The 27,951-nt window shown below is 51.7% G+C and overlaps 1 protein-coding gene across 2 annotated transcripts; it reads left to right on the top strand.

The window, feature by feature from the left end:
* The first annotated feature begins 56 nt into the window (after window positions 1-56).
* On the top strand, window positions 57-24,993 carry AXIN2 (axin 2). Of its 2 annotated transcripts, none has more exons than XM_086762411.1 (11): window positions 57-194; window positions 1,240-2,170; window positions 8,043-8,183; window positions 13,693-13,795; window positions 15,733-15,873; window positions 16,079-16,575; window positions 16,706-16,885; window positions 17,171-17,389; window positions 18,002-18,097; window positions 19,291-19,458; window positions 23,722-24,993. In XM_086762411.1, the coding sequence occupies exons 1-11, from the start codon at window positions 77-79 to the stop codon at window positions 23,846-23,848; spliced, it is 2,721 nt and encodes a 906-aa protein (XP_086618537.1). In that variant the 5' UTR covers window positions 57-76; the 3' UTR covers window positions 23,849-24,993. The 2 variants fall into 2 exon arrangements, with proteins under 2 accessions (XP_086618537.1, XP_086618536.1); XM_086762410.1 differs by having other exon boundaries at window positions 16,703-16,885.
* The last annotated feature ends 2,958 nt before the right edge of the window (window positions 24,994-27,951 follow it).

The raw sequence follows: 27,951 nt of genomic DNA, 5'->3' as shown, positions 1-27,951 counted from the left end.
GAGGGAGGCGCGGATCGCAGTGGGCTCCTTCCCTCGCAGCTCCCCCCCTCGCCCCCTCCCTTCCCGATGCTCTCCGATGCGGTTGCACCGCCGGGGAGGAGAGGAGGAGGAGGAGGAGGAGGAGGAAGGACAGCGGGGGGAGCGGGGCCGGCGGCGGAGAGCGGCGGGGCCGCGCAGCGAGCTCGGGCTCCGCGGTGAGTGGCAACTTCGGGGGCAGCAGGCCGCGCTCCGGGCGGCTCATTTTTTTTAAAAAACCTACGGATTTTTAAAATTTTGAATTTTTTTTAATTTTTTTTTTTTTTTTTTTTTTCTGGGGTGTGCGCGGGCGCGGTGCCTCCGCGGGCGCGGCCGGGCTCGGCTGTTGCACAGGGCTCGGAGGATCCAAGTCGCTCCGGACTTTTTTCTCCCCCTCTTCCTCCCCCCCCCAGCTCCGACCTCTCTCCTCCCAGCCCGTCGCCATTTCTGGAGCAGGTTTTTATTATTATTATTATTATTAATATTATTTATTAGTATTATTTTGCACGCCGGGAAGCCCGGCCCGCAGGGGTCGGCGCCGCCCGGGTGCCCCCCCCCACCTCACATCCCCCTTTTCCATTTATTTTTCCTCTTCCCGGGTTCGATGGCTCCCAGCCCCGGGGGGGGTCCGGGGCCGCCCCCCCCGGCTCGGAATGCCCCGCTGCACCCAGGTACGGCCACCGCGCCTTACCCCCCCCCGGTAATTTTTATTTTTTTGAGGGGGGGATCCCTGCTCCAGCATCTGGATTCCGCGCCCCAAAAAAGCCCTGGTCCTCAGCGGGTGCGCCCCACCGGGGCCGGGGGGGGGGGGGCGGCGTTGGGACGCGCAATGTGCGCGCTGGAGGGGGGGCGGACGCGGGGGGGGGGGGGGCGGAGAGGAGTCTGGGGGTGCAAAATGGAAACCAGATGGCGGGGCCGGGCCGCCCTGAGCTGCCGGGGGGGCCGCGCCGCCCCCCCTGCCCCCCTGAAAGTGCTGCGGGAGTTCGGCGGAGCGGATCCGGGAGTCGCGATCGGGCTGGCGATAGAGCCGCGCTCCCCTGCCCTGCCCCTCTCTCCCTTTCTTCTTCTTTTTTTTTTTTTTTTTTTTTTTTATGTGAAGAGTTGAAAAGCCTGTTTACTTTTTGTCTTTGATGTTGGGAGGATCTGGTTTTGATTAGATCAATACTCCTTTTTTCTCCCCCCCCCCTCCTTTTTTTTTTTTTTTTTTTTTTTTCCCCTTCGCAGAGAGGAGGCTCGGAGGATCCCCTGCTGACTCCAGGCAGAGGAAGGCAGAGGCGCAGGCAGCTCCTGGAGGAACTGGGAGCCCCCTCTCCCCATCGGGCTCCGGAGCCATGAGCAGCGCCGTGGTCCTCGCCCACCTCCCGGACCCCAGCAGCAGTTTCAGGGAAGACGCTCCCCGACCCCCTGTCCCGGGAGAGGAAGGAGAAGCACCATGCCCGCATCTCGCCAGCTCGTTTTTCCCCAAAAGCCAAAGCTTCAAGGCCATGCCGGTGCCTCCTGCCCCGCGGAGGAATGAGAACGGACTCGGGGAGCCGGAAGGCAGCGCGTCTCCAGACTCCCCGTTGGCCAGATGGACCAAATCCTTGCATTCCTTGTTGGGAGATCAAGATGGTGCCTATCTTTTTCGGACCTTCCTGGAAAGGGAAAAATGTGTGGATACCTTAGACTTCTGGTTTGCCTGCAATGGCTTCAGGCAGATGGACCTTAAGGATACCAAAACTTTGAGAGTAGCCAAAGCTATTTACAAAAGGTACATCGAGAACAACAGCATCGTCTCCAAGCAGCTCAAGCCTGCTACCAAGACCTACATAAGGGATAGCATCAAGAAGCAGCAGATAGATTCCATCATGTTTGATCAGGCACAGACTGAGATCCAGACTGTGATGGAGGAAAATGCTTACCAGATGTTTTTAACTTCTGATATATACCTCGAATACGTAAGGAGTGGAGGAGAGAATCCTGCTTACATGAACAGCAATGGACTGGGGAGCTTAAAAGTTGTCTGTGGCTATCTCCCGACCTTGAACGAGGAGGAGGAATGGAGCTGTGTGGACTTCAAGAACAAAATCTTGCCTTCGGTAGTTGGACTATCCAGCAAGACGCTGAGGGTTACAGCGAACGTCAGAGCTACGGAAACGATGGAGAACGGGTACAGGTAAGGGCACCCCTGGCAAGCGTGCTTTGTTTGAACTTTGAGGACTCTGCAGGTGCTTTTTGGGGTGGCGTGCTGGGGAGCTGGCAGGGAGGCGAGGGGAGGCTGCGCTTCCAAACGCTGAAATCTGGGGGGTGCTGGCTGGATTTGGGGCTTTTTTTTGTCCCCTCTGTGCAGAGGAAAACAAGGTACTGGGCTCTTAAGCCCTATTGGCTCCTTCAGTTCTCTGATAGATCAAAAACTTGGTAGCAGCTGTGTCCTCCGGACATACGTTAATTATTGGTTCAGCTTTCAGACCTATTAGGAGCAGCAGTAGAGTGGATCCTACAGATGCATGAATAATGTAACCTATGAGCTCCCCAGCTCCCCCATCCACCAGCGTTTAGCTGCACTGGTTGTGTGGGAAGCAGTTGTGCGGTCGGTGGAGGAGGAAACGTGCGCGCTTATTACATCAAACTCTGCAGCTTGCACGAAATCTGCGTTTATTTTGACCGTGGGGGCGTGCGACCTCCAGCCTCTCCCGTGGCGTTGGGTGTCGGTGTCGTGTCAGAGCTGTGTAGGGTGGCTTTGAGCCGAGGCGTGCAGGAGGATGCGTAAAATTGAGTACTTAAGGTGACAGAGGTGTTCCAGGTGGAGAGGAGTGGTAGATCCGTGGTGGCCTCCTCTTGGCCGTGTGCTCAACGTTAAACTCGCTGAAACGCGGTGGTGTCCGACGGCGGCTCACGAGGGCGCGGGGAGCGTTGGGTGGCGGCGGGGTCTTCTGGTGCCGGTGTCTTGGGGTGCATCTGCGTCGCCGAACCCTTCTCTTTTGTTGGGAACGTTGATGGCACAGCGGCGTGAGGGTGAAGAAAGTCAGAGCTGTCTCGAAGCGAAGGGGGGGGATGGGAAAGAGAGACTCTGATGAGCGAATGATGAGTTGTATAATCCTCTGAAAATGTATTCTTTCCTCTCCCCACCCTTGCCATAAATGTGGATTGTTGAATCAGGGCTGCGAGGAGAGGGCTTTGCTGGCAGATGTGCGCTCTCCTCTGCTGGCCCCGGAGGTTGGGGTTTGGGACGGTGAGTGTTTGACATCTCGTTTACAGGAATTCTGAGAGCGTGTCCGTGATTCATGGACATCAAAGGGCATCAGGCTTCTCCTGGAGAGGCTTTGCCTCAGCGCGCCCTCCGCTCCGGCTCCGTGGAGAGCTTCCAGCTGTGCCGGGCGTCCCGGGGCTGAGCTGCCGGGGGCTGGGAGGGTCCCCTCGCCCACGAGGGTGCTGCGAGCCAGAGGCCTCTCTGGCCCTCTCCCTCTCCTGGGGGCCGAGGGGTGATGGAGGGGTGTGGGTGCAGGCAGGAGGGACGTGCTTTGGCCCAGCCCCTGGACCTCTCCTGCTGGGGGCTGCCTGGGCGGGGGGCGCTGACTGGCATCTGGTCTGTGGAGGACTTGGGTTTTGGGATCCTCATCTCGTGCCTGGATGTTAGTGTCTGAGCATCTGCTGTTCTCCAGAACCTGGTTTGAACTGCTGCCCTTCGCCTGCTTTCCAGGAGGGGGATGTTTGATGCTTTTATCTCTCAGCCTTTGTTGGTATTCAGTGCTGGAAGGGCTTGGCTGTCATGTTCTACCAGAGCTGCAGGCCCTGCTGAAAACCCACATGTGCCTTGTCCAGGAGAGCTCTCGCAGAACGGTGGCTGCTTGCCTGATTAGTGCTGGGTTTGGGGTTTTTTTTTTTCTTTTTCTTTTTTGTCTGGAGATTAATACAGCTTGCTCCTCACATGTCAGATCTACCCTCCTAGGATGTTAGGTAGCACATTTTGCTTTGATCACCTTCTGTTGGATTTCCAGGAGCTTTTGCTCTCCATGGGGCCAGGAGATCTCGATGCAAAGAGAGGAAGGTCAAGCTGAGATGCTTCTGGGTTCCTCCCCGAGCTATCTGTTTGCGAAGCCGCTTGTGCGTGCATGTGCTGGAAGCTGATGAGCATATGGATGGGTTATCGCTCGTCACTCAGCGTTTAGGGTTGCGTTTGGGATTGGAGCTGAAGCTTGCACAAAGTCTTTCCTGGTGAGTGGCCAAACCACACCTCCCTCCTCATGTGTGCGATGGAATTAAAGAGTTTCAGCTCGGTGCGTTAGGGTTTTGAAGCGCCGTGCAGGCTTGGTGGGTTTCGGTGTGGTTACACCAGCGAAGGGCTGAGCACACCTGATGGCGAGAGCGGAGCGATCTCGGCCCGGCCCGGTAGTTGGACGGGAGACCGTCAGGAAATCCCAGGGCACGGAGTCACGGCCAAAACCACGGCAAACGGGAGACCGCAGAAACCGTACAAGTTGAAAGACTTTGTTTGGCCCCGGCGCCGGTGATGGACAGGAACAGGAGAAGTCAAGTGAAAACACAGTGTTTGCGCCGGGCTGCGGAGCAGGCGTGTGCGTGCAAACTGCTGCTTGTATATTTGGAGCCCTCATACAGGGAATATTTTAAACGCAGAACCTCCCTCTTGTCCTTCAAAGCGACTCCCCTCCCCTGTAGCTTGCGGTGCGGTTAAAACCGGCCTCCCCGCGCTGGACCTGGCCCCATGCTCCAGGAATTCCAGCTATTATTTATACGCGCTTCTAAATTTATCACGCAGGAGATTGTGTACACAGCGAGCGCCTCTTCCTTTGCAGTGCCGCCGCGCAGCGCGGTTTTGTTCGCTCCAAGGTGGACTCATCTGCCTCCCATTAAGCTCCCACACCAGTGGGACTGGCCTCGCTTGGAGAAGGCTGGGCCTTGCACATGGCCTTCTGCCGGCTCCCGGCGCTTCCCGGCCTTTGAGAGGACCCGCCGGTGGAGCTCCTCGTGTGTGAAGTTATTGGAACCAAGTTTGGCTCCAATTATCAAAGTAAATGATGCCATTGTAAAGTTATGCTCGAAGCGGTGTGCTGCAATTAGAGCATGGAAGCTGGGATTAAGTTTTGTTAAAATATACTTCTATTTTTTTTTTTTTTTTCAGGTCTGTGCATGCGTTTTCTTTTTTCCTTTTTTCCCTTTAAACCCACGATTGCCCAGTGATGTTTGTCCCAAGAAAATACTTAATGAGATTCAGTTTTGCCTCGAAATGCTCCTTGTAGATTTTCTTCTCTCTCTGTCTAAATCTCTGGTTTGAAGTGCCAGAGTGCTTTTATTTCCAAGCAGCTGAGTTTGACAACAACAACAAAAAAAACCCACTCTGAAATCGCACCCTTGTAACAGGAGGTACAACCAAGAGCCCCTGAAATTGTCGTGGCGTTGTGGTACCTTTGATGTGACCGTTGCCTGACATAGCGTGTGGAGAGTTCCACGCCGTGTGTCGGCGCATCGGGATAAGAATAGGCTGAGCAACATCAGACGTTCTCCTTGAAGCTCCAGAGCAACTGCTACCTGACAGCTGAGAACACTTCGCGTGTTGAGTTTGGAGCTGGGGGGGGTGTTTGCGTGCGCAGCATCTGCGGCAGGAGACCACCGCTCTCCGCTGGAATTTAAAACCCTCGCAGGCAACTTGGTGCATCTGGGTGCAATTACTGGAGTAAGGTGGTCAAATTAAAACAACAACAACAACAAAAAATAAAATTAAGCATAGCAACGCAGCCCCCGTCGGTTTTCTGGAGGGATGTGGGGATTTCTGTGGGGCGGTGTGTTGGAGGTGGGGTGTGGGGGCTGACTGTAAAACTATGGAAACTTTAGGGCTTTTGTTTTTTGTCTGTGAGGTGCTGGTAGGTGAGTTGGTCCTGCAGCCCAGTTCGGATGGGATGATGAGTTAGTTCTGGCCACTTTCTCTAATGATATCTTTCCAAGGGCTGTGTCTGGACACACCTCCTCTGCCCGTGCCCTATTCATCCAGACCCGCTGCCGCCGCCCCCACCCCAGCCTCTCCGGCAGTCCCATCTGCCAGAAGAACGTGGCAAAACAGCCCTTCTGGGTGCAACCAGGGATGACAGGGCCACCTCCCAGCGAGGTGGTGGTCCTCCTGTGCCGGGGAGCATCCTGCATCCCTGAGCCTCGGGGAGCATCCTGCACCCCTGAGCCTGCTGGTCCTCAGATGTGCTCTCAAGACCTGAGATGGTTCCAAATCAAATTGTTTCAAGAGCTGCATCCCTTACGCAGTCTGCCCAGAAGCCAGCCAAGGACCTAGGGGTGGCCACTGGGACTGCACATCCCCCTGAGTTAGAGTAGGAGACGACACGGTTTCTAGAGGAACTTTTTGGTAGTAGTAGGAGGAGAACTTAGCTTTCACCCCCATGTGGGATTAATTTATCTTTGAAGATTTAACTTCTTCCCTGTGTCATTCCTTACTATCTCTCTTTTTTTTGTGTGTTTTTTTTGTTTTGTTTTTATTTTTTCCTTCTTCCCAGATATATATTTTTTAACATCTTGATCTCCCCATCAGAAGTGCCTTGGCCTCCTTCGGAAAGGAATGCAGCCCCGGCTGGGCGGAATACCTGCCTGCAGCCAGCCCCGCGCCTCTCATTCCAGAGAGGCCCATCTTCCCCGCCATGCTTCCCCTCCTTTTTTTATTTTTTCTTCCCCCCCCCACCCCTTTTTTTTAAAAAAAAAAAACTTAAGCCTTTGTGGAGGCTCCTGTTTTCGGTGCGGCGGAGCAGGAATGCGCGGCGGCGGGGGCCTGGTTGGTTGTGAGGGATGGAGAGGGGGGCTGTGGGAGGACGTTGCTGCTCACTTAAACCCAGCTGGTCCCCTCCGACCCCCGTGGGGGCAGGGAGGTGGAAAGCCCATTAAAAAAAAAACCTGCCCAGCCTGCTGGCACATTCCTTAGGCCCCCAAGTCCTGGGTAAGTGGCCCTAATTATTAAAATCAGCAGTCCTTATCAGATGACAAGGCCTTTTCCTTTGATATACAAAGGCAGAAGCTTAACAACCCCGTCTTTCCCTGGAAGAGGAACAAAATGTGCACCTTAACATGCGGCTTTCAAACCTCCCTGCGTAATCCCCTTATCGCCTGCGAAGAGATGTATATTGATCCCCTGGCTGGGAAGTTGGAGTGATGGGAGGTAGCGGGCCGGGCGACGTGCGGTGACCTCGCCACGCTCCGTCACAGCTCATGTCACTGCCCATGAATTTTTCATGCGTCCGCTCTTGAGTACTCAACTCAAACATTCAGGCTGGGCTTTGGGTTTGCTTCTCCAAGTGAAGCCAAAGGTGTTGGTATCAGTAACTCGCGTCCCTGTTAATGCATCCTGCCGTTCCTGCCCTCACGTCCCCCATCCTCCTCTACGCACGCACCCCCAAGTTGAACAAGTACTGGGTTCTCCTAAAAACCAGGCCTTTTTATTGCATGCTTTGGTAAGGCCAAGAAGATGTCACCCATCTTTGGGAGGCCAAGCCTGAGTCAGCTGATTTCTGCTCTCTCCATGCTTCCTCTGACGCATGGTGGTCCTGCTCCAGTAGTTTCAGGCAGATCTTGTTTCAGGCAACGCAGATACCGTAGCTTGTATTCCCAGAGAGGCCCTAACTCCTGTCTCCAGAGCAGACTCAAGCATTTATTAGCCAGTGCCTCAAGGACGTTCAGTGGGACTTGAGCTATGAACTTTTTGCCTGATGATGCCCACAGCAGAACTCCTGCTGACCTCAGCAGTGCAGCGTCAAGCTTTAAGGACCAAGTTTTTGAAGGTATCAGAGTATGTAGAGATGCTTCCGGGGATTTTCTAAAGCGCGCGCTTCCCATGCTAAAAGCAACATCTTCAAAGCTGGGCTTTGGGTGTGTTTAGGCAGAGCGTGGCCTGGTTGCAGTGGATGTTAGTTGCTTCCAAAGAGGTTCAGGAGTCCGTGCGCATGGTTCCCATAAGGAGAATGCTGCCGTGAAACTTGTGTGCTTTCCTCTAGCCCAAGACTGGCTGGTAACTAGATTTCTGTTTCGTTTGTCCCTAGGTCCTTCAAGAGGAACGATCCCGTTAACCCGTACCACGTGAATTCTGGCTATGTTTTTGCCCCAGCCACGAGCGCGAACGATAGCGAAATATCTAGTGATGCCCTGACGGACGACTCCATGTCAATGACGGACAGCAGCGTGTAAGTATCTTGTGTCGGACGGGTCCTTTCGGGCTGCGCCGTCCGGGAATCGGCCGTGCCGACGCACCGTGGGGGCTTACGTTAGCCGTGGGTCCGGGGCTCGTCGCCCTGATTCTGCTTGCCATTGACCAGGGGCTGCTGAAACCAAGGTGCGCGCCCAAGCCGAGAGCTGTAGCAGGGCACGGTGGCCTTGCTCTTCATGCCGTGGCCGGAGGTGTTGGATGGAGTGAAATAATTTGTCCTGCTATTGCCATTCTGCAACTGCAGCTGAGCAAACGTGTTTCCCCCATGCTAATGGTGCTGCCTGACTAACCCGAGGAGCGTATCTCCCTGCGCCTTTGTCTTAAGGCCAGGCTTCCTTAACTAGTTATCAGTCATCAAAGAGGAGGAGATTACTTCCTGTAGGAAGTACTTTCTGTAATTAAGGTTTATCATTAATGTCAGAATGTACATTAATAGGGCCGGTGACCCGAAGGGGCAAATAGCTGCTCATCTGGTGTGACTGGGGCAGTCTTCAAAGAGCCCTGTGAGCGGAGCTGCGTGGAGCAGGTCTGGGTGTCTCGGGAGCGGAGGGATGAGGGCTGGTGCTGTGGCTGAGCCCAGGGATTGCAGGATCTGTCTTTTCCTCCTGGCTCTGCTGAGGAGCATGCAACTGGAAGCAAGTGGTTTGACCGTTCGTCCTTGGGTTGCTTTCCCCAGCAGGAGAGAGGTGGTGCGTTTGTGTCTGTAGAGGAGACAGTGAGGCTCACTTAGTGCTCTTAAGGACCATTTTCTTCAGCTGGGCAGAAGGCAGATGTTGCCGTTTGTGTTTCATGATCTTCACTTAAGTACAAGTGCTCTGGGAAAGCCCGCCAGTAAACAGAGTGCTGCCATCCTGGTCTTCATCTCCCAGGGGAAACTCCTCCTGCGTCTGGCAGACGCGTCCAGTGGTTCCTGTCTGCTCCTCGGAGGGGTTTGCGTGCTGGGGTTTTAAAGTCAACGTGCGTGACGATGCGCAACGAAAAACAGGATTTACCAAAAATCCTTGATGCGGAAACAAAAGCTGGTTTTTTGTTTTTTTTTTTTTAATGCACATGTGTGTTTTGAACTGATATTACGGAAAAAAATAGTTTGTTGTCCCACCAGATTCCCTTATTGAACAATATTGGCATTAAATAAAAGAGCTGAATCATAGGGTGACTTCTTTATTTCTTCTTACTGGCTCTGGTTGTATGTGATCATGTGTCAACAGAGCATTCATCGGGTTAGTCATTTCTGGACCAGTGTAGGGTCACTTGGGATTCACAGGGCTAGGATTATACCCTCTCTGCACAGCGATGCCAATTGTAGGCCTTCTACAGATGAGAGCACTGAGTGAGAAATAAAGTGCATGGTGGATGAAAGGCTTAACTGAATCGCTTTCAGCCCATTGTTAGTCCAGGGGAGCTTAGCGGGGATGAGAGGGCAGCAGCCCGCTTTGAAATTGGCTCGAACAAGTGAATAGGAGCTCCCCATAAAGCCGCGCGTGAAAGGAGCCTTGCCTGTTTTTTCCTGCCCGTAACAATGGCCCGCGCGGGCTGGGAGAGTCTGGGGAAGCTTGGCTGATTAAACTGCCCGCAGCTCCAGGTTGGGGGGCGGCGGGGAGGGCTGCGAGGGGAGCGGGGTGGCGGAGGTTGGGGGAATATTTCCTGCTGCAGAACCGGTCCCCACCCGGGCATCCCCGGAGCCACGCTCCGTCCGCAGGGCCGGGAGCAGGCGGGCGCGCTGGGACGTCGGGTGTTTTTGGAAGTGGGAGAGGTAAAATTGGCAGTTTGGGAGGCTGGGCTTAGAGTTAAGGCTGATGTAAAGCTTCCTTTTGCAGAGGCGGAGGGCCGCTGCCAAGATCGCGGTAAAACACGTGGGGTCCGCGCCTCTCCTGGCACCTGGCTGTTGCTGGAGATGCCGTGAGGGCGTTTGGGGCGCAAACGCGCCTGCGAGGTTTGACCCCCTGTAACACAGAACCCAGGTTTACTCTGTTTCGTCAGTGCGAATGCAAATGAGATCTTTTGGCTCGTATTGGTATCAACTGAAGGGGAAAAACTTGTTCTGGAAAAGTCTGTCAGACATAGCAGTAAAGTGAGGTTTTTTGTTGGTTTTTTTTTTTAAATAAATCTAAATCTGGACTGTGCTGGAATTAGGAGAGGTTTCCAAATAATGCCCAGTCTGCTTTTTTTTTTTAATCACAGATGCCAGGGATCAGTCTGTGCGTATATATTTTGTAATAGCCACAAAGCATCATGCACATTTATATTTCCATTTCTTGATTGGGGGGCGGGGGGGAGAAAGGGGAAATTTTTTTTTTTTATTTGCTTATATCTTATTTATGGATTTACTTTGGACACAGGGGAATGCTGCTGAGCAAACTTCAAATATTACCTTATCTTACAAACCAGGCTTTTGATGTTGGCGAGATCAGAGGCTTGTTTCAGAGCCGTTGCCAAATGAAGATGGGAGTGAATGCATATGCGCATGAGTCTGATATTTCAAAGCAGCAGTAAAACTACATTCAGGTTAGGTCAGGCACATCTGAGTCAAAAGGCTAAGATAATTGGCTCAGCTTAAATGGCAGCTGACTGGGTGGAAGACTTCAAACCAGTGTTTCCCCCAGAAACAGATTGGCTTAGCCCCAGCCTGGTTAGCTGAGATGTTTGTAATTAAACTCCACTGTTTAGTGCCTAAACTCTGGAGCTCTTCAGCCCGAAGCTTTTAGAAGCCAAGAAAGAGAGTGCGAGGGTTTGCTGCTGGAGCAGGGGGAGAGGTGGCACCTGGGGAGCTGGGGTTAACCCTTGTCCTGCCCCGAAACCGCTGGCCAAGCTCAGCCTTTTCATTTCAGAGGCCCTTTCTCCTGGTCGGGGGCTCTGTTTCCGTGTCGGGGTTCCCCCTGCCCCCCATATCTCTTGCTGGACTGAGCCTGGCTCCGGCTCCGTCCGTCCGTCCCTCCTGCGGTGGGGGATCACCCGTTGGTCCCCCCTTCCACCCCGGCCGTGTCCGTTTTCCCCTGTTTTAGAGGGAAGGCCTGGGTTTAGACACTCCTCAAAGCGGCTGCAAAGTCCCTCCCCGTTCCCCAGGCTGACTTTCCCCAGCTGCTCCACAACCTTCTTATCCCCGTGAAATACCTCTTTTTAAAAAAAAAACCCCTCTCTTTTTAATTCTGCACGTCGTTACAAGTTGTAAAACTCTTCTGACAAGGCTGGGCTGTAGGAGCAGGAGGTTGGATGTGGGGCTCTCCAGGGCAAGCAGAGGAGTTTTGGGGAGGGAGCAGCTTTCGGACCGACTGGAACAAGGGCAAAGCTTAAATAAAGCCAAGAGCCGTGTTTTTTGGGTTGGTGTTGCTTTTCCTCCTCCTTTTTGAGCCGCCCTGCCCGGGAACGGCGCGAGTCCCCGCTCCTGCTCCGTAGCCTGTCCCAGGCCTGTCCCTTTGGGCGGAGGTGGTCCCTCCGGAGCTGGGAGCTCGGGGACACCCTGCGAGGAGAGGTGCTCGGCTCGGTGGCCGCAGCAGAGGGGTTGGGGACAGGGTCTCACGCTTGCAGACCTGGGGACAGCAGAGGGGCGGTGGGGCTCCCCGTTGTTCCTTGGTCGTGTCCTTGGGTGCCTCGTGTTGAACGCACAGGCCTTCGGCTGCTTCCCTGCTCTTCGCTGTTGGGCCTCTTGGGCTGCTGTTTAGAGAGGACACCTCCTCTTTAATTGAATATGTTAACGGCATGAGTCCCGTCTGCGTGTAACGTGGTCGCGCTGGCGTTTTTGCGTACCTTTAAAGTACCTGTTTTACTCGTTATTCCCTGTGTTGAAGGTCTTCCCTAACAGACCCTTATCTCACTGAGCTTCAGTGAACAAATGCTTCTCTGAAGGTACAGATGGTTTGGTTTTCACCTTAGAATTGTTTTTCCCCCATCCTCTCCCAAAGTTAAGGCATGTCGTGTGCCCCAAGACCTGACATGGTTCTTGGTGACCACCAGTGGCTGCAGTCGGTGGCCATGGCTGGCTGTGATGGCCGTTGTGTGCTGGGCTGCTTCCCCAGAAAGTGTTCCAGAGCCCTGTGTTGTGTAACGAGGACATTAGGACAATTAGCTCCTTTCACTTGTAACGTAAGGTGTGTTCATGGCCCGTGTCTAGAGGAGGCTGGTGTTCGTCTTGTGCCATTGAGGACTTTCTCTGCGCTCCCAGCGCACTCGCTTTTATTACAAAGATTTTTTCCAAGTTTATTAAGATGAAATTGTTCCGGTTTTTCACTCCAGGCTTTGTAGGTTAATCTTGCTCATTAGAACAACTTAATGGCAACAACTTAATGGCAACTGGACACTTTGGCCAAGTTCTTCACAAAGGCCTGTGGTAGCATGCTTCAGACCTTGAGCATGGAGCGATGGCGTCGAGTCATCCACCTCGAGAAGGGTCCTGGTGTCTCCGGGGAGGTGTTCCCTTGTGCCTTGTCTCCGGCTGCGTGTCCAGAACTTCTCAGTGTGTGCCCACTGCCGTCACGGCCGTGGGAAGTGGCACATGGGGATGCCATGCCAGGTTGGCTCCTCTGGCAGCAGCACAGGGCCACCGCTGCCTCCTTGGCCGCCGCCGCTCCTCGTTGGGCAGGAGCTGTTTTCTCCACTCAGGAGATGAGTCAGGTGTGGGGGCAGGCGGATGAAAGGGACGGGGCTGGAGATCAAGGCCATTCAGCCAGTCTGAGGGAAGGGGTGGAATGAGACATTCGGGATCTCCAGGCGTGCTCTTCCTGCTGTCCCTGCTCTCTGTGGAAGGCGCTTTAATCCTACCTGAGGTAATTTCTTGTGTGACTGGATGAAAACACCCTGCGTTGGCTCGAGCAGGGTGTGCAGGGGGCTGTTCCCACCAGCGCTCCCCGCCTGGGCCTCTTCTCGTGGCTTCCCAGCCATGATCTGACGTGGCCGAGGGGAGCTGCGTCGTGCCCGGAGGGTACGGCCCAGCTTTGCTCGTGCCTTGCGGGGGCCTGCCTGTGCCGGCCGGCCTCAGGGCAGGAGAAACGGCCCGGATCTTACGTAGGGCTGGAGATGAGGAGCAGCCTTTTGGTGGCCATCTGTCTTCAACCTCTTCCTTCTTGTTTCCACTGTGCCAATGCCCCGTGGGGTGCTTCAGAGCTCGAGGAAAGTTGTGGTCTCAGAGAGCGTAATTCAGTGGCAGAAAAGCCACAGAAATAACGGGCAGAAGCAGAAACCTGGCATTGGAAGGGCCTTTCTCTAAGATGCCTCAGAAGTGAAGCTGATGGGATCTTTGGGAGCCTTCTGGTGCAGAGTTGCCTTCAGCTTGCTTTTCAGCTTTTGCTTAATTACTGCACATCCATATAGATGGTGACACCGTCCCTTGTCAAGCCACCAGGTGCTGGAGGCTTCAGGTGACGTCCAGAGGGCTCAGCACCTGGAGTTGTGGGCCTGTGGCCCACCTGGGTGGTTTCAGAGGTGATGGAGAAGTGTCTCGGTTAGAGCATGGGGAGACCCCCGGCTGACGGTGACCTCTCTTCCATCTGCAGAGATGGGATCCCCCCGTACAGAATTGGGAGCAAGAAGCAGCTCCAGCGGGAAATGCATCGGAGCGTCAAGGCCAACGGTCAAGTTTCTCTACCTCATTTTCCGGTAAGTTGAGGTGGGAGCTGCAGGGTGTGGGTTGGCCGTGGGAAGTGTTGGGACTGGGAATAGGGACAGGTGGAGGGAAGGGAGCAGGGGAGGAGAGCGCTTCCATCCCTACGTGATGCCTGAGAAGAGATGCTGCTTGGTGCTGGGCAGGAACCATGTGCGCTCAGCATCCTTGTGAAGACCTACTTGTGTACGGTCACGTTTTTGGTCCTTCCCGGAAAACCTGGCGCTAATTAGGACATTTCAGCGGCTCTGAATTTGTCCTGCTGGTCTGAACCCAAGCAGCGGTGCCTGGGTTGGGTCTAGTGAGAGCCTTGACTGTGGCCACCGCCCTGACGCCTCCGCCGGTGCCGAGCAGGCCAGGGCTGGGCCTCACGCGCGTGGCCGGCAGCCGTCGAAGGCAGGCCGTCTGCAAGCTGGCGGGAAGCAGGGCCTCCCGAGAGAGAGACGTTCGCGGCAGATACCTGCCTTGCTTCGAGGGGATGCCATTCGCGGCGTTGCCGTGCTCTCAAAAATTAACTGGCTGTCCTGCTGATGGGGTTGACTCGCAGGCTCCCGATTCCTGCGGCGAATAAACTGTTTACAGACAAGTATAAACTTATCTCGTCCCGAGATTAATGTGCTAAAATTCCTCTTTCTGCTGTCTTAAGCAGCAAGAAATCACAGATGATATTTCTGGTGGGGGGGGCGGGGGGTGGTTTATGTGTTTTTTTCTTTTTGTTTTTTTTTTTGTTTTTTTTTCTTTTTTTTCCCCCCTTTCTCCATAAAGAAAGTTCTATAGCCTGAGCTTGTAAATTAGATTATTTTGTCCCAGGGCGTGCAAATCGACTTTCTCTGTAAGGCAGTGCTTTGATCAGGGACTGAATAGAGCCAGCTTGTGTAAGAGTGACAATTTCCAGCAGAGTGGCCTTTTTCTACCCTCACATCATTTCTGGAGCTAAGTGGTTGCCGGAGAGAGGCCCCACCTCATCTGGTGGGCAGTATGTGAAAGAGTTGGCAGTTCAGCTTTCTGCTTTCAGGGGGGAAAAAAAAAAAAAAGAGGGAGAGAGAGGGAGAGCGGGGGCGAGGAGTGGGGTGCGTGGGGACAGCAGGAGGGAGTGCAGAGTCGGGTGGGTGGTTTCTTTTTCCTCTCTTTTTTTTTTTTCCTCCCCTTTTCCTGCCATGTTTGCTTCTTTTGGCAGAAATTCGCATTTTGCCTTTTTATATTCTGCACTTGATTTGGAGATGTTCCCTTTTTCCCTTGATAGATCTGCTTGAGGCAGCCAAGCTCAGCAGTGTAGCACCGCTAGCCTGCAGCAGCTTTCTTCATTTTCTGTACAAAGAGATGGAGGGGGGGGAAGAGATCTAGGACACTGTTGAGACAACACTACCTCAAAGGTGCCCAGTGTGTAGCCAGGAAATAAATTACCAGCACTTCTCTGATCTGCAACCGTTTGACTTCTTTTTTTTTTTTTTTCTTTCCCTTTTTTTTTTTCTCCTTTCCCTTTTTCTCCCCCATCTTATTTTTTTTAATTTCCAACTCCTTTCTGTTTATACTCACTTTATTCCTTGAGTTAAAGTCTCTCCCTCCCACCTCAGAGGGGTTTTTTTTTTTTTTTTTTTTTTTTGATGTTTGACAACAGTCTTTGAAGATTTTCTACTTCAGAGTAGCTACTGATGGGCTGGTTGTACTACAGAGAGAACAAGCGGGGTTCCTCAGAGTGCGACCAACTGCTCCTGCCGAAGGCAAACGCTGGTGGGGAGGATGTCACTCCATGAGGCCACAGCACTAGCTCATAAAAATCCAGAGCAGACCATGCCTAGTTGCGGTCGTCTTTTCATCCAAACATGGAGACACAACAAGCGTAGCGGGGCCGGCGATGCCGCTCCGGCTAAGCGCCCGCGCCCCGTGCCGCCCGCTAAACATGCCTTGTGCCTTCTGTCCCCGCTCCTTGTAGAGGACCCACCGGCTTCCCAAGGAGATGACCCCGGTGGAGCCGGCTGCCTTCGCCGCAGAGCTCATTTCCCGGCTGGAGAAGCTGAAGCAGGAGCAGGAAACCATGGACAGTCTGGAGGAGAGGCTGCAGCAGATCAAGGAGGTAGGAGGATTAACCCCCCTGGGGCCGGGCAGGGCTCACCGCAGGGCCTGGGGAGGGCTGAGAAGGGGCCGTATCCTGCCCATGGGGGGAGGAATGTGTTTCCATCGCGCTGCAGTTTGGGAGCCCGTGGGGGGGACATCCTGGCACGCACCTCGTTGCCTCCCCAACCTCTTGCATTTATTCCTTGCCGTTGCTTGGCCGGCAGGACGAGGAGAAGGAGGGCACGGAGCTCCCCGCCAGCCTGCAGAGCAGTCGGGAGATGGCGAACCCCCAGCACCTGCAGCACCCGCTCTCGCTTCTGCCCTCTGGCAGCTACGAGGAGGACCCCCAGGCCATCCTGGACGAGCATCTCTCCCGCGTGCTGAAGACCCCTGGCTGCCAGTCGCCTGGCGTGGGCCGGCACAGCCCCCGTGCCCGCTCCCCCGACCGCCCGCCGATGGGCAAGCTGCAGCCCGGCGCGGCCTTGCCAGCGGCGTGCGCCTTGCTGGGTAAGGGCTTCATCACCAAGCAGACCACCAAGCACGTCCACCACCACTACATCCACCACCACACCGTGCCCAAGACGAAGGAGCAGATCGAAGCAGAGGCGGCGCAGCGGGTGCAGTGCTGCTGCCCGGCGGGCAGCGACTACTACTGCTATCCCAAGTGCAAGGGCCACCCGAAAAACACGGACCCCCCTCTCCCTCCGCTGGAGCCCTTCGGGTAAGTCACCAGCATCTCTCCATCGCACCCACCCCAACCCATCGCCCCATCTCATCCCCCTGCGAAGGGGCTGGTGGGGGCAGCGCAGGGGGCTCACGGTGGGCTCCTGTCCCCTTCTCGCCATCAGCAGGGCCGGGACGCTGCCGAAGAGGCCGGGCAGAGGAGCGGAGAGCGTCACCGTGCCGGCCGGGGACGGGGGGCTGCCCGGCCCCGGCGGGGTGCAGCTACCGGGGGGCGAGGCGGACCGGGCGCAGAACGTCTGGCAGTGGATGCTGGAGAGCGAGAGGCAAAATAAGCACAAGCCCCATAGGTAAATACGCAGCTGTCTGCAGCAATATCACTGCCGGTAAATATTTATATATTACATGGGCTGTCTATTTTTACAATCGCTAAAAACAAATGAGACTCTTTGCTCCTCCGGTTTAATATAAAAGCTGTTCCGCAGAACCAGAAAAACCACAAAAATGTCATGTTTTTGGCAATAAACCTCCTTTCATGTTATGACAGACTTTTGAGAGGGAGCGAGCAGAATAGGAGCTGCTATTAAAGTCATATTTTCCAGCTTTTCTAACCCGACTTCTTTCCCCTCCCCAAGCACACAAAGCACAAAGAAGGCCTACAGCTCCGACTTCGCCAAGGGGCCCCCTGGCCGCCATCACCCGTGGGGGACCGGCAGCCACCCGCGCGGGGCCCAGCCCGCCCACCCCTTCGTCCAGGACCCCGCCATGCCCCCGCTCACCCCACCCAACACCCTGGCGCAGCTGGAGGAAGCGTGCCGCCGGCTCGCCGAGGTCTCCAAGCCGCAAAAGCAACGGTAAGGGCTACGGGAGGGGTGGTCCTGGTCCCACGGTGGGGTCTGGGGAGCAGCAAGGGTAGGAGGGGTTTGTTGGGTGTTGGTTGGGCTCGTCTTCGGCCAACGCTCGGGCTGGTGGCAGGCAAGGCGGTGGGTGAATGTGGATGGTGTCCTCCCCGTCGAGGTAGAGGGTCGGCCGTGGGGCCGGACCGTGGGGACGCGTGACGGCACAGCTTGGCCGAGCCCCAAGGATGAGCCTCCATGTTCCAACCCCACCCTACCCCGGCACAAATAGTTTGAATCCTAGACTATTACTTCCACTCTTTTGATGGCTGTAATTTGCCCGTTTTTCCTCTGGGACGGACTCCAGCTACATACCGGGTGGAGAGCTGGGCTGGTTATCGTTCATGTGGCTATGGAAGGATAAATTAGCCCACAGCATTTTTAATTCTTCCTTTGATTGTTTACAACATGTGAGAGTTGATACAAAGAGCAAACTTAACGACCCACAGGAGACTTCAATTAAGAAGATTGTATTTCAACAATTTTTTTTAGAAGTCTTTTTTTTTTTTTTTTTTTTTCCTTTCCCCCTCTCTCCTGCTTCCCCACTTGCCCTCCCCCTCTCCACTTCAGATGTTCAACCTCAAATCAGCAGAGGGATCGAAACCACTCCGCTGCCGTTCCGGGGGGAAACTCCCCTTTCTGCAATGCAAGCCTGACGACAGAAGAGTGAGTATTGCTAGCACGGAAAAGGATTGGGAAATATATATATATAAAATAATTATGTTTTCATTAAATGGATTGCGCTTTGAAAAGAGAGGAAGTTCTTGTATCTGAAATTTCGTCTTTCAAACGTTCTTCTTCTTAAAGAAAGAACAAAACATTTTCAAATCTTGTCTTTGGCTCTTTTTAACTTGCATTCCTGTAAAGTGGACAAAGATTGGATTAGTCTAATTACAGGATGGTTCTTTTAACAAGAAATCTGCTACAGAGAGGTCTAAAATGGCCTAAATAATTAAAGTTTTCTTTCTTACCCTCTTCATCTTAAGCAATGAGTAATGTTTGAAGTCCAGACTGAGCCACCTGACTAGAGCCTTTCATTTTTAATTGGTTGACCTTAAGTCCACCAGCTGTCTTTGCTAGCAGCTTTTTTTCTGAAGCCACTCTACAAAGACTTAGAACAAATTAGGAAGACTAAATTACTGCGGACTAACACTTTGTGACCTTTTGACATGCCGAGTGTACATTGCTTCAGAAGCAGTTGTAGATTTGGCTGCATGGCATTCACGGCGGAGTTGCCGTTTTTCTGGGTAATATTGTTTTAATTATTCCTTAAGAAGGCTTCCTTGGTTCAAATGGCAACATCCACTTAATTTTATCCCCAAAAATAAGATTACCTGTGTCCTTCAGGTGAAAAATCTGGTGGTGGTTTTGCTTTGTTAGCTGTTGGTGGTTGCAGGTGGTTTTGTGCAGGAGAAAGAAGCTTGGTTGATGCTTTGTATGAAGGCAGATGGAACGAGCCTTTTAAAATCAGAGGGGTACAGTACTGGGGCTTCTAGGTGGAGGTTAGCCCATGGTGGACCTGCTCTGATGCTTCCAGCAGGCATCTGACCTCCATCCCTCAGTTCTCCCATCCATAAAATGGGTTGAGGACTCTGCTGCCCGCGGCTGGGCGCTTTGCGATGCTGCGATTCCCACCGTCGCGGCAAGCAGGAGCTGTGGTGGGAGCCCGGTGAAGGGCCGTGCCAGTGCAGCAGGACAAACTCACGGCGAGTACGGGAATATCTGACTTCTTGGGTCACACCCAGGGTGTTTCTGACCGGTGTGACGTGTGGCAGGAACACTGCTGGATTGAGCGCGGGGAAACAGCTTGTTCTCAAATGGAAAAACAGAGGGGTTTGTGTGTGTTTTCTGTTTTTCAGTCACAAAGAGCCAAAGAAACTGCCAGTTGTTCACACCTCTCAGTCGAGCGAGTTGGTTGTCACCTATTTTTTTTGCGGAGAAGAAATTCCCTACAGGAGGATGTTAAAGGCCCAGAGCCTGACACTTGGGCACTTTAAAGAGCAGCTGAGCAAAAAGGGAAATTACAGGTAAGAATCTGTGATTTGTCTGGTTTTTAGTGTGTTCTAATAGGTCAAAAGAAGCAGCAGATATTTTGCAGGTCTGCCTGCAGTGACAGAATTACTGTGCTTGTCAGGGGCTGTAGGTCTTCTTATTCTCGTCCCACTCAGACCAAGAGCAACTTGGAGATGGAGAGAGGGGCCCTGAGCTGCAGCTTGGCTGCAGGGCCACCTCGGCTCCACCGCCCTCCCCAGCCTCCTCCCCAGTCGCACGAGGATGCAGGCTGGCAGGCTTCGTGCTCCAGCCCTTGCCCAAAAAGCTTGAATCCCAGGAAAAGCTGGGGTGGCCTTGTGGTGAAGGCATGGAGTGGTGGGGCTTGCTTTGCAAACTGGGGTCAGCATTCATCCTGGTGCTGGCCTCCTGCTTCTCTTTGCCTACTCATTTAAATTTTTTCATTTTTAGATTTTTTTTTTCCTTTTTTTGCAATGGTGTGCCGTGAATGCGGTCAGTGAGAGGCTGGGACGTTGCATCTGAGTGAACGTGTAGCTGAAACGCAGCGAGGTCGCTTTTCCCTTTGTTTGGAAAAAACCTCTGCCCTGCAGGGAAAGCTCCACCAGCAATACCCAGTGATGCCCAGTTCCTCATCAGAAACACCAACAAACCCTGCCTGTCTGGTTTCCAGGGCCCAGCTCCCAGTTTAACCAGTTTGCTGCTTCCCCTGCTCTTCTAGTTCCTATGGCAGTAGCTTCACGTTGGCTATTTTTGCTGTACTTTCCCAGTGGATCTGGGCGCTACTGGACTCATCTCTTGGCCCTTCTTCTGCAGGGTGAGCAGGAGAGGGAAGCTCCAGCTTAAAGCTTTGAGTTTGCACTGAATTTGGTGCTTCTTCAGAGAGCCCTGTAACTGGCAGCTTCTGATTTAACCTCCAAAAGGTCTGTTTGGGTTTGGTATGAGGACTTTCCAGCTGGTGCTCCATCACTGGTGTGGCGTTAGCTTTGGGAAGTCCACCTGTGTAGGTCAGAGGTGGGTCACCCAAGGGTGCTCCCAGGCTGGGGGATATCTATCTACGGCTGTACATAGTGGGGCTGGGGCTGAAATACTGCCAATCCTTCCGCCAAAACCACCTTTGCAGCCCGCCCAGCTGCCATCAGATGGCAGCAACCTGCAAGTACACCCAACCTGGACAACCTCTGGGCGAGGTCCCTGGGCTTCTTGAGCCCTTGCGCCATTTTCCAACCCCTACAGCCTCTCCCGGCCTGCCGCACGCCTCCTCCGGCTGATGTGGCCTCCTGCCCCAGTTACAGACCAGTTTCCCTGGCCTCACCACTGCTCTGCCGCTGCTCCAGTGGCTGTGTAGTCCTCCTCTCTCCCTAAAAATAATCTTTTTCTATTTGTTTATTTGTTTTGTGTGACATTTTCTGTGTGATGACCAAGTGCAGGAGTAGGCTCTTAAAAACCTCCCTGGCCCGAAAGTCCCTCCAGGTGCAATTATTTGTGCCTTGTCAGACTGTAATTACTTTAGAAAATGTTTTTAAGTGACTGACAAGGATGAAACAACGGTTTGCTTAGATCTCACCCCTTTACACCTGGGTAAAGACAATACAGAAATTTATAAAAGCAACTTGGGTACGTGCCCAGTATTTTATCTTGCACAGACACAAGGTGAAACTAATTACACAAATGTGTGTACCTCCAGGGAATCATTTTGATCTAAGCTTTGACTTTTGGCTGGACTTTGAGCGAAACTGCGGGTGACCTTCAGGGAAGAGGTCCGCAGTGCCCGGAGTAGCGTGTGTGTTACGGGGAGGCACTAACTAGGCTGCTTTGGTCACATCTGGCATTGATTTCTTTTTAAGGCACATTTAATAAGCATGTCTTTGAAGCCGTTGCCTTTCATTTAATGCACAAAGACATGCAGAAATGCTCCGCTCTCCAAATTCTTTATTGATTGGATCAGTTTGCGAGGCGGGTACCTCGGGCTCCCGCGATGCCAGAGCTGCGCGGCCGGCCCCGCCGTGGGGCAGCCGCCGGGAAATCGCCGCTTTGCTTTCCTCTCCCCGCTCAGAAAAAAAAAAAAAAAGAAGAAAAAAATGGAATTAAGCAGTGATTTAATACTGATGGCGTTAACAAAAAACAAACATACACGCACAAAAAAACTGGGTGGTGTCGGGTAATCTGAAGATGGCAGCGGTTCAAAACAGAGCTGTAACGCCAGGCCTGCTCGCCTCGATTGGTGCCAGATGTCCCAAAAAAAGAAAAAAAAAAAAAAAAAGAAAAAGAAAAAAAAGAGCAAAGCTTGCCACATAAAATATGTTTCAATGGAAAGCCCATTTCTGAGCAAATAAGAGCAGAGTGACTTGTTTGAAGATGTTGTGGGGGAGGATTTATTTATTTATTTTTGCTTTGCCTCCTCTTTTTATTTTTATTTTTTTCCCCTTTTTCTCTGTGAAATAAGGTTGTAATTATGTAAAAGGTCATAGCGTGTTTTCTCAAATAAAAATTTTGTAAACACAGCCAGCGCTTGGGCTTGTGGAGGAAGTTATTGGGAAGAGCGACTGTTATCTGGAGAGGGGCGGAGAAGGGGAAAGGGAAGAGAAAGTTCTTTGTAATTCATTCAAACTTTCCTCGGTTTTTTTTTGTTTTGTTTCAAGGCTGCTGGCCTGGGGAATTGTGGCCTTGACCTGCAGCATGGAAGTTGGTGGGAGCTGGGCCGTTGGTTCAATGAGTGCAGGCTCTGAAGGACTTAAATAAGATGTTTTTCCTTGCTGAGCCATTAAAGACGCAACATGTGTCAATTCGGCTTGGAATGACTTTACAAAAATAAATCCTAACCCTGCCTCCACTAAAGGGAGCTGGTTTCATCTCTTGGACCAGATGAAGAGGGGAGAAAAGCCAGCTTTTAGCCCCCCCCCCCAGCAAAATAATTTTTGATGTACCCTAAAAATAAATAGCTTTGCAGGCTCTTACCGAGTGTTTTAAAAATGTGTAAGAGAACGGTCACTAAAAAAAAGAAAAAAAAAAATCAAATTCTAAGACCCTGCTGTGGCTCTTTCAGTTTTGATAGTAAAAGTGAGCTTAATTTAGTCTCCTTTCCCATCCTAAAAAAAAAATAACAATTGCAAACCCCTTTCTCCCAACAAATGTCTGCCAGCCCCAGTTGTCTGACAACTACAGGGGAGGGTTGGTTTTGTTTTTTTTTTTTTTCAGATTTTTTTTTTCCTTGTAATCCATCTGATGAAGATTTTTTTCCCATCCTTGTCGCTCAGCTGGCCAAGCGCTTTTCCAAGGGCCAGGCATGGCCGAGGAGGTGTGCGCGGCAGACGGACGGGCTCCCTAAATGCTACCCCTCTGAATGGAAGCCCTTCATTTGTGCATATGCAATTAAGCAGCCTTAGAAGGAAGAAAGCCCCAAACGGGATAAAAGGAACCTTTAATCAAGAAGCTGAACGGTCTAATTCAGGATAATAGAGGGGTCCTTACTGTTTGACACAGGAGGGGTGGGGGTGCTTTTTGTCTCTGGGAGCCTTGGCTTCATGATCTAACAACGCGGAGCGAAAGAGCAGGAATGCGGGACACTGCTGCTTGACCTCCCGTGTCACGGCCCGCGGGCTGCACCAGGGCTGCTCCGCGCCTCTGACCGCCGGGAAGCAACTGCGGGAGATTCTGTCCCTGAAAACGGAGCCGTGAATTCGGCAGTTGGTGGTTCCGGGTGTGAAGCTCCCGGTTGGTTTTTTTTCTCTCTCTCAGTAGGAGTACCGCAGAGTTTCAGCTCTTGCGTTGCAGGAAGCTGGGATGGTTTTCTTTTCATCCATCCGTGTGCCTGAAGAGCCTCTCCTTTTAATAACAGTTGCTAATTTTAATGTTGGGCTTCAGCTTTGAAACAAGAAAACACATGAAAGAAAGAAGGTGGGGAGAGAGGGGAGCCTTAAGAATGCTTTGCTTTGAGATGATATTTATTTATTTTCTAAATAAGATATTTGACCAGAAAGCACCGCACTTTCTAATTTTCTTTACGGGAGGGATACTCACTGCCAACACGGGTAACGTACTCACTGGAGGAGCTGCTGTCACCATGAGGAGCGTGCACGGCCTTGCTCCCTCCGTCCCATCGCCACCCCTGCGCCCCAGGGATGCTTTCATGTTGCTGGACCTGAGGTTTTCCTGGCCACGCCGGGAGCTGGAGGAGCATCCCAGGAGGGAGAGATTGGAAATGTTGTGGTTAAAAGAACTGCCAAAGCATCCTTTGCTCTACCTTGTGATTTTTAACCGTGTTCTAATTCTCCTTACCACAGATACTACTTCAAAAAAGCAAGTGACGAGTTTGACTGCGGTGCGGTGTTTGAAGAGATCTGGGAAGACGAAACCATCCTGCCGATGTACGAAGGAAGGATTCTTGGGAAAGTAGAAAGAATCGATTGATGGCACCTGTGCTTCTTGAGAAAAGTTAAGCTAGAAAAGTCTTTGGACACACAACAGTAGTGATGACAAGAGAAAAAAAAAAAAAACCACAAAAAAACTCTGAAGGAAAGTTTTGAACCAATGAAGAAAAAAAGTGAAGTCTGGGAAGACTTTGCTGAATTAGCCTTAGAGGAAAAAAAAAAAAAAAGGCATTTATTATTCATGAGTTGGGTACTGAGATGATAAAAACCCTGAACTATTTATTAAAAACATGACCACTGTTGGCTATTGGAGATGCAGACTGTGTTTGAGAGACTTCCATACATAATATATGATTTCCTGGGGATCTGAAATCTATGGACTAAGAGAAACTGTGTATAGCTTACCTGAACAGTAATCCTTATTGATATTTATTGACCAGTCTGTTTTCCCTTAAGTCCAGTTTTTGGATATGCTGCTTTAACAATGGAGAAGAGAGGAGCTGGGAAGGGGGGGTGATGGGAGGAAGGATTATTTTATTTTTTTATATTGTTCCCACTATCTAAAATTTAGGAGGTTGGCTATGGTTTTTTTTTTTTAAGAGGAAGGAGGGAAGGCGTTATGTTGTGCCCAGTATTTCACCCGAGTGAAGACAAAACTTTTCTAAAGAAATAATAATAATAAAAGCCGAAATAAAAATACTGTCCTACCATTCATCTAGAGACCGGTGCATTTTAATCTATGCTGCTCCAGTTTGAAATAAAGGTCTTAAGCGTTAAATACGTTAGGTGCAGTGTAACAACAGCAACTTGTTCTGTCCATGGCTTTCTGTGGTGCGAGGTTCTGGCTTTGCTGGGGCGAGGGCACCGTGCGGTGCCCGGTGCCTCGCTTGGTCGAGGAGCGGCAGAGCAGAACCCCAGCCTGGGAGAGCTGTAGGAGAGGCCATCCCGGTCCCGAAAGCCAGGTTAACCCCGTGTGTTTTCCACAGCGCTAGCTGCTTTTGTTTAGCTGTTCTGCTTCAGCGTTAGACCACTTCTGTTCCAGCGACGTGTGACTACGATGAGGAATGTTTTCAGATCGCTGTGAAGCGCGTGACTTGTTGTGTGGTGGTTTTTGGTTGAGTTGTAGGTGGGTTTTTCTTTGGTTTATAGGTGGGGTTTTTTTGGTTGGTTGTTTTGGTTTTTTTTTGGTTTGGAGCCGTGGGCAAAGGCAGAGCATCGTGCGTGCGTGTGCGTGGGGCCGGAGCGATCCTTTCCCGAGAAAGACCTTGCATTTCTACAGTTGGGTTTGGTGTTGATTAAGTTAATCTGTGCGTTCTGTTTGCCATTGCTACTTTGTGTAAGTCTGTATATATTGTAGAAAATGTATGGTGACAATATTAATACACTATCTCTAGTGTTTTTAAAATTTAATCAGTACAGTACCTGTGCCTGCATGGCGGTACGAGGCCATGCGTCGCCCTATATTCAGGGTTCAAGCTTTCCCTTGGTTGTTTAAGGGGTTTATGTATAAATATATTTTATGCCTTTTATTACAAGTCCTGTACTCATGACTTTTGCCATGGCATTTTGTTCTACTTATACTGTAAATTATGCATTATAAAGAGTTTCATTTAAAAAAAAAATACTTGGTACAATAATTATTGTAATTAAGAGATGTAGCCTTTATTAAAATTTTATATTTTTCAAATTAATATTGTCTGACTTTTTTTTCACCCTTAATGCCTTAGAAGGTTTCTTCTCATGGCTGGTGGTAGCTGGGAACGGTAGCTGAGCCTCGGCAGGAGCTCGCTCGCAGCCCAAGTAGGCAAGGCAAAGGCCTCAGGCACGAATTCAGCAGAGCCTTGGTGCCCCGACCGCACGGCCGAGCCTACCTGGTGGGGTGAGAGCGGGCTGAGAGGAGCGGGGACCTTCTCCTGCGCTGTGAAGGCAGGGGGTGGTGTTCACGGGGACGGGGTGGTCCCGGAGCTGGAGCTCTCCCGCGGGGCCGTGGGGTTCACGGTAGGGCGATGGAGGGTGGTCACAGCCTTACCCAGGTGCGATTGAGCCAAGGCAGGTCACCTGCGGAGCAAAACCTGGCTTTGTAAAGCCCTGGCTGATGTGGCGGCTTTGGCCGAGAGGAACTGGGGAGAGGTTTGATGGAAGCGGGCGCGCGGGACAAATGTCAGGGAGCTCTTACCCGTGCGCCTTCCCTTTCACCGGTATTTACGGGACAAAACCTATTTTATAGCTGAACGAGCTTAATTTGTTCCTGAGGGAAGCTGCCCATACCAGGGATGGATTTGTTGCCCAGCTGTCGCCCAGACCTTCCCCGGCTCGAGCGAGTAACCCTGGGAAAGCAATTGTGGGACTGCTTTTGGTCTGGCCTGTTGGTAACCAGAGCCAGCCTCTTTTCTTCCGCTGGACCAATGGCACCGACTATTTTTTGTCTTTTTTCCTCCTCTCTCCACCCTATTTTTCTATGAGGTTTTAAATTATCTGGGTTATTTTGTGTGTATGAGAAGACTTCATTTAAAACATCAGTAAAACTTCTATCAAAGGGCTCAGCTTCACGCCGAGTACACAGAGCTCCGGACCGCATCCCGCGGTTCCAGGGAGCTGCAGGCAGTTTCACACATTCAAATGGATGGTGCCTTGTTTTAAAAAAGCCATCTGAAGTTCATGGGGTTCATCTTAATTGATAAGCTGGACATAACGGATGGGTGTAGGGAGACTTCAACAACATAAGGGAAGAAAGATGATTTTTTTTTTTTTTTCCCCTCTCTCTTTTTTTTTTAGTCTGCCATCAAAGGTTGGGAACTTAGCACTACATCGTAGTATTATTTTTCTTCTGCTATTAAAATGAATCACACTGTGCCTAATTCTTCTTGGGAAGATGAATGTGTTTGAGGCAGCTTGAAGCCATTCAGTGCCTCACAAGCCTTTGCATCTTTCTATCAATGTTCCAAAATACTCACCTCTGTTTTTTTGGATGTCTGTAGAAACAAAATATAAAATGGCTTCAAATACATGGCAGGCTGTTTAGCGGAGATGAAAGGGTATTTGAATAGTCTTTTAAAAATGAATGAAAAGTGAATGCTCTCTTCTGTTTCAATTATAAGTGGGACATGGAGCTCGTTAGACACCACCTTAATATGTGACACTCTGAAAACGTTCACCTACCTTCAGCCTTTCAGAAACATTTTGTTTTTTAGCTTGTCTTGGGATAAAGACAGTGATTCCGGGTCTGGCTTGTCACCTGCTAAACGGAGAGGCAGCGTGGGAAAGTTCGACGGTTACAGCTTAAAAAGTGTGAGATCCAACCAATATATTTTTTTTTAAGTGGCACAAAATATGGAGAGTGAGCAAGGTCTTATTTTGACCCCGGTCACTCTTTTAGTTTAGCTTAAGTTTATCAGGTTTGTCAAAAGCTACGTACACTCATGTCGGAAAAAAGTGCCCGCAGAGCTGTTTGCAGTGTATGATACTTGCCAAAATATCCCCATTTTGGGTCCTTTTTCTTGAAAATGTCCTGATTTGGGTCCTTCCAGAGAAGGGACATCAATAGCAAGAGCCCTGCCCTGCTAAAGAAACCCAAGCGGGGCTGGAGCGCTGCGGGAAGGATGGCGTGAGCGAGACGTAACCGCTGCACACGCTTACTGCACAATTAAAACGCCTTGACGGACCTTTAACAGTCCTCGGGAGCGTTCGGGCCACAGAGCCTGGCGGGAGCAGTGTGATGGGAATCACGTGCATGCATCACCTAGAGGCTTTTTTTTTGGGAAAAACCCCCACTTTCCCAAGTGTTTCACAGCTGGGATTTGTTGGGGGCACGTGGAGACGAGCAATGGTCCTGCTTGGTCCCAAGTAAAGGCTTGGAGCGGTGGGGAGCGGGGCTGGGCAGTGCTGGGCTCAGTTCTCTCCTCTGAGATGAGTGGGGATGAGGAGCCTGGAAACGTGCGTTTGTCTTCCCTTGGCAAAAAATAACCCGCATTTGGATGCAAAATGCATCCCAGCCCTTGCTCGCAGGCCTCTCCGCTGGCCCCGTGCCGGCGGGTCCGTCACAGCAGCTACGACTGAGAGATTTTGTTCTTCCCTCTCCGGCCTGAACGTTTGACATTGCCGGGCTCAAAGGGTGCAAAATACCTGAGTCGGTGAACAAAAACC

This window comes from Chlamydotis macqueenii, chromosome 18, assembly GCF_036417535.1.
Source record: "Chlamydotis macqueenii isolate bChlMac1 chromosome 18, bChlMac1.mat, whole genome shotgun sequence".
NCBI lineage: Eukaryota > Metazoa > Chordata > Aves > Otidiformes > Otididae > Chlamydotis > Chlamydotis macqueenii.
This window is presented reverse-complemented; position numbering and strand designations above follow the sequence as displayed.

Excerpts from the sequence above, each read along its gene's own strand:
- AXIN2 (XM_086762410.1), top strand. The coding sequence starts at position 77 with ATGCGGTTGCACCGCCGGGGAGGAGAGGAGGAGGAGGAGGAGGAGGAG. Across the intron at positions 195-1,239 it reads CAGCGAGCTCGGGCTCCGCG|AGAGGAGGCTCGGAGGATCC; the intron begins GTGAGTGGCAAC and ends TCCCCTTCGCAG. Across the intron at positions 16,886-17,170 it reads AATAAGCACAAGCCCCATAG|CACACAAAGCACAAAGAAGG; the intron begins GTAAATACGCAG and ends CCCCTCCCCAAG.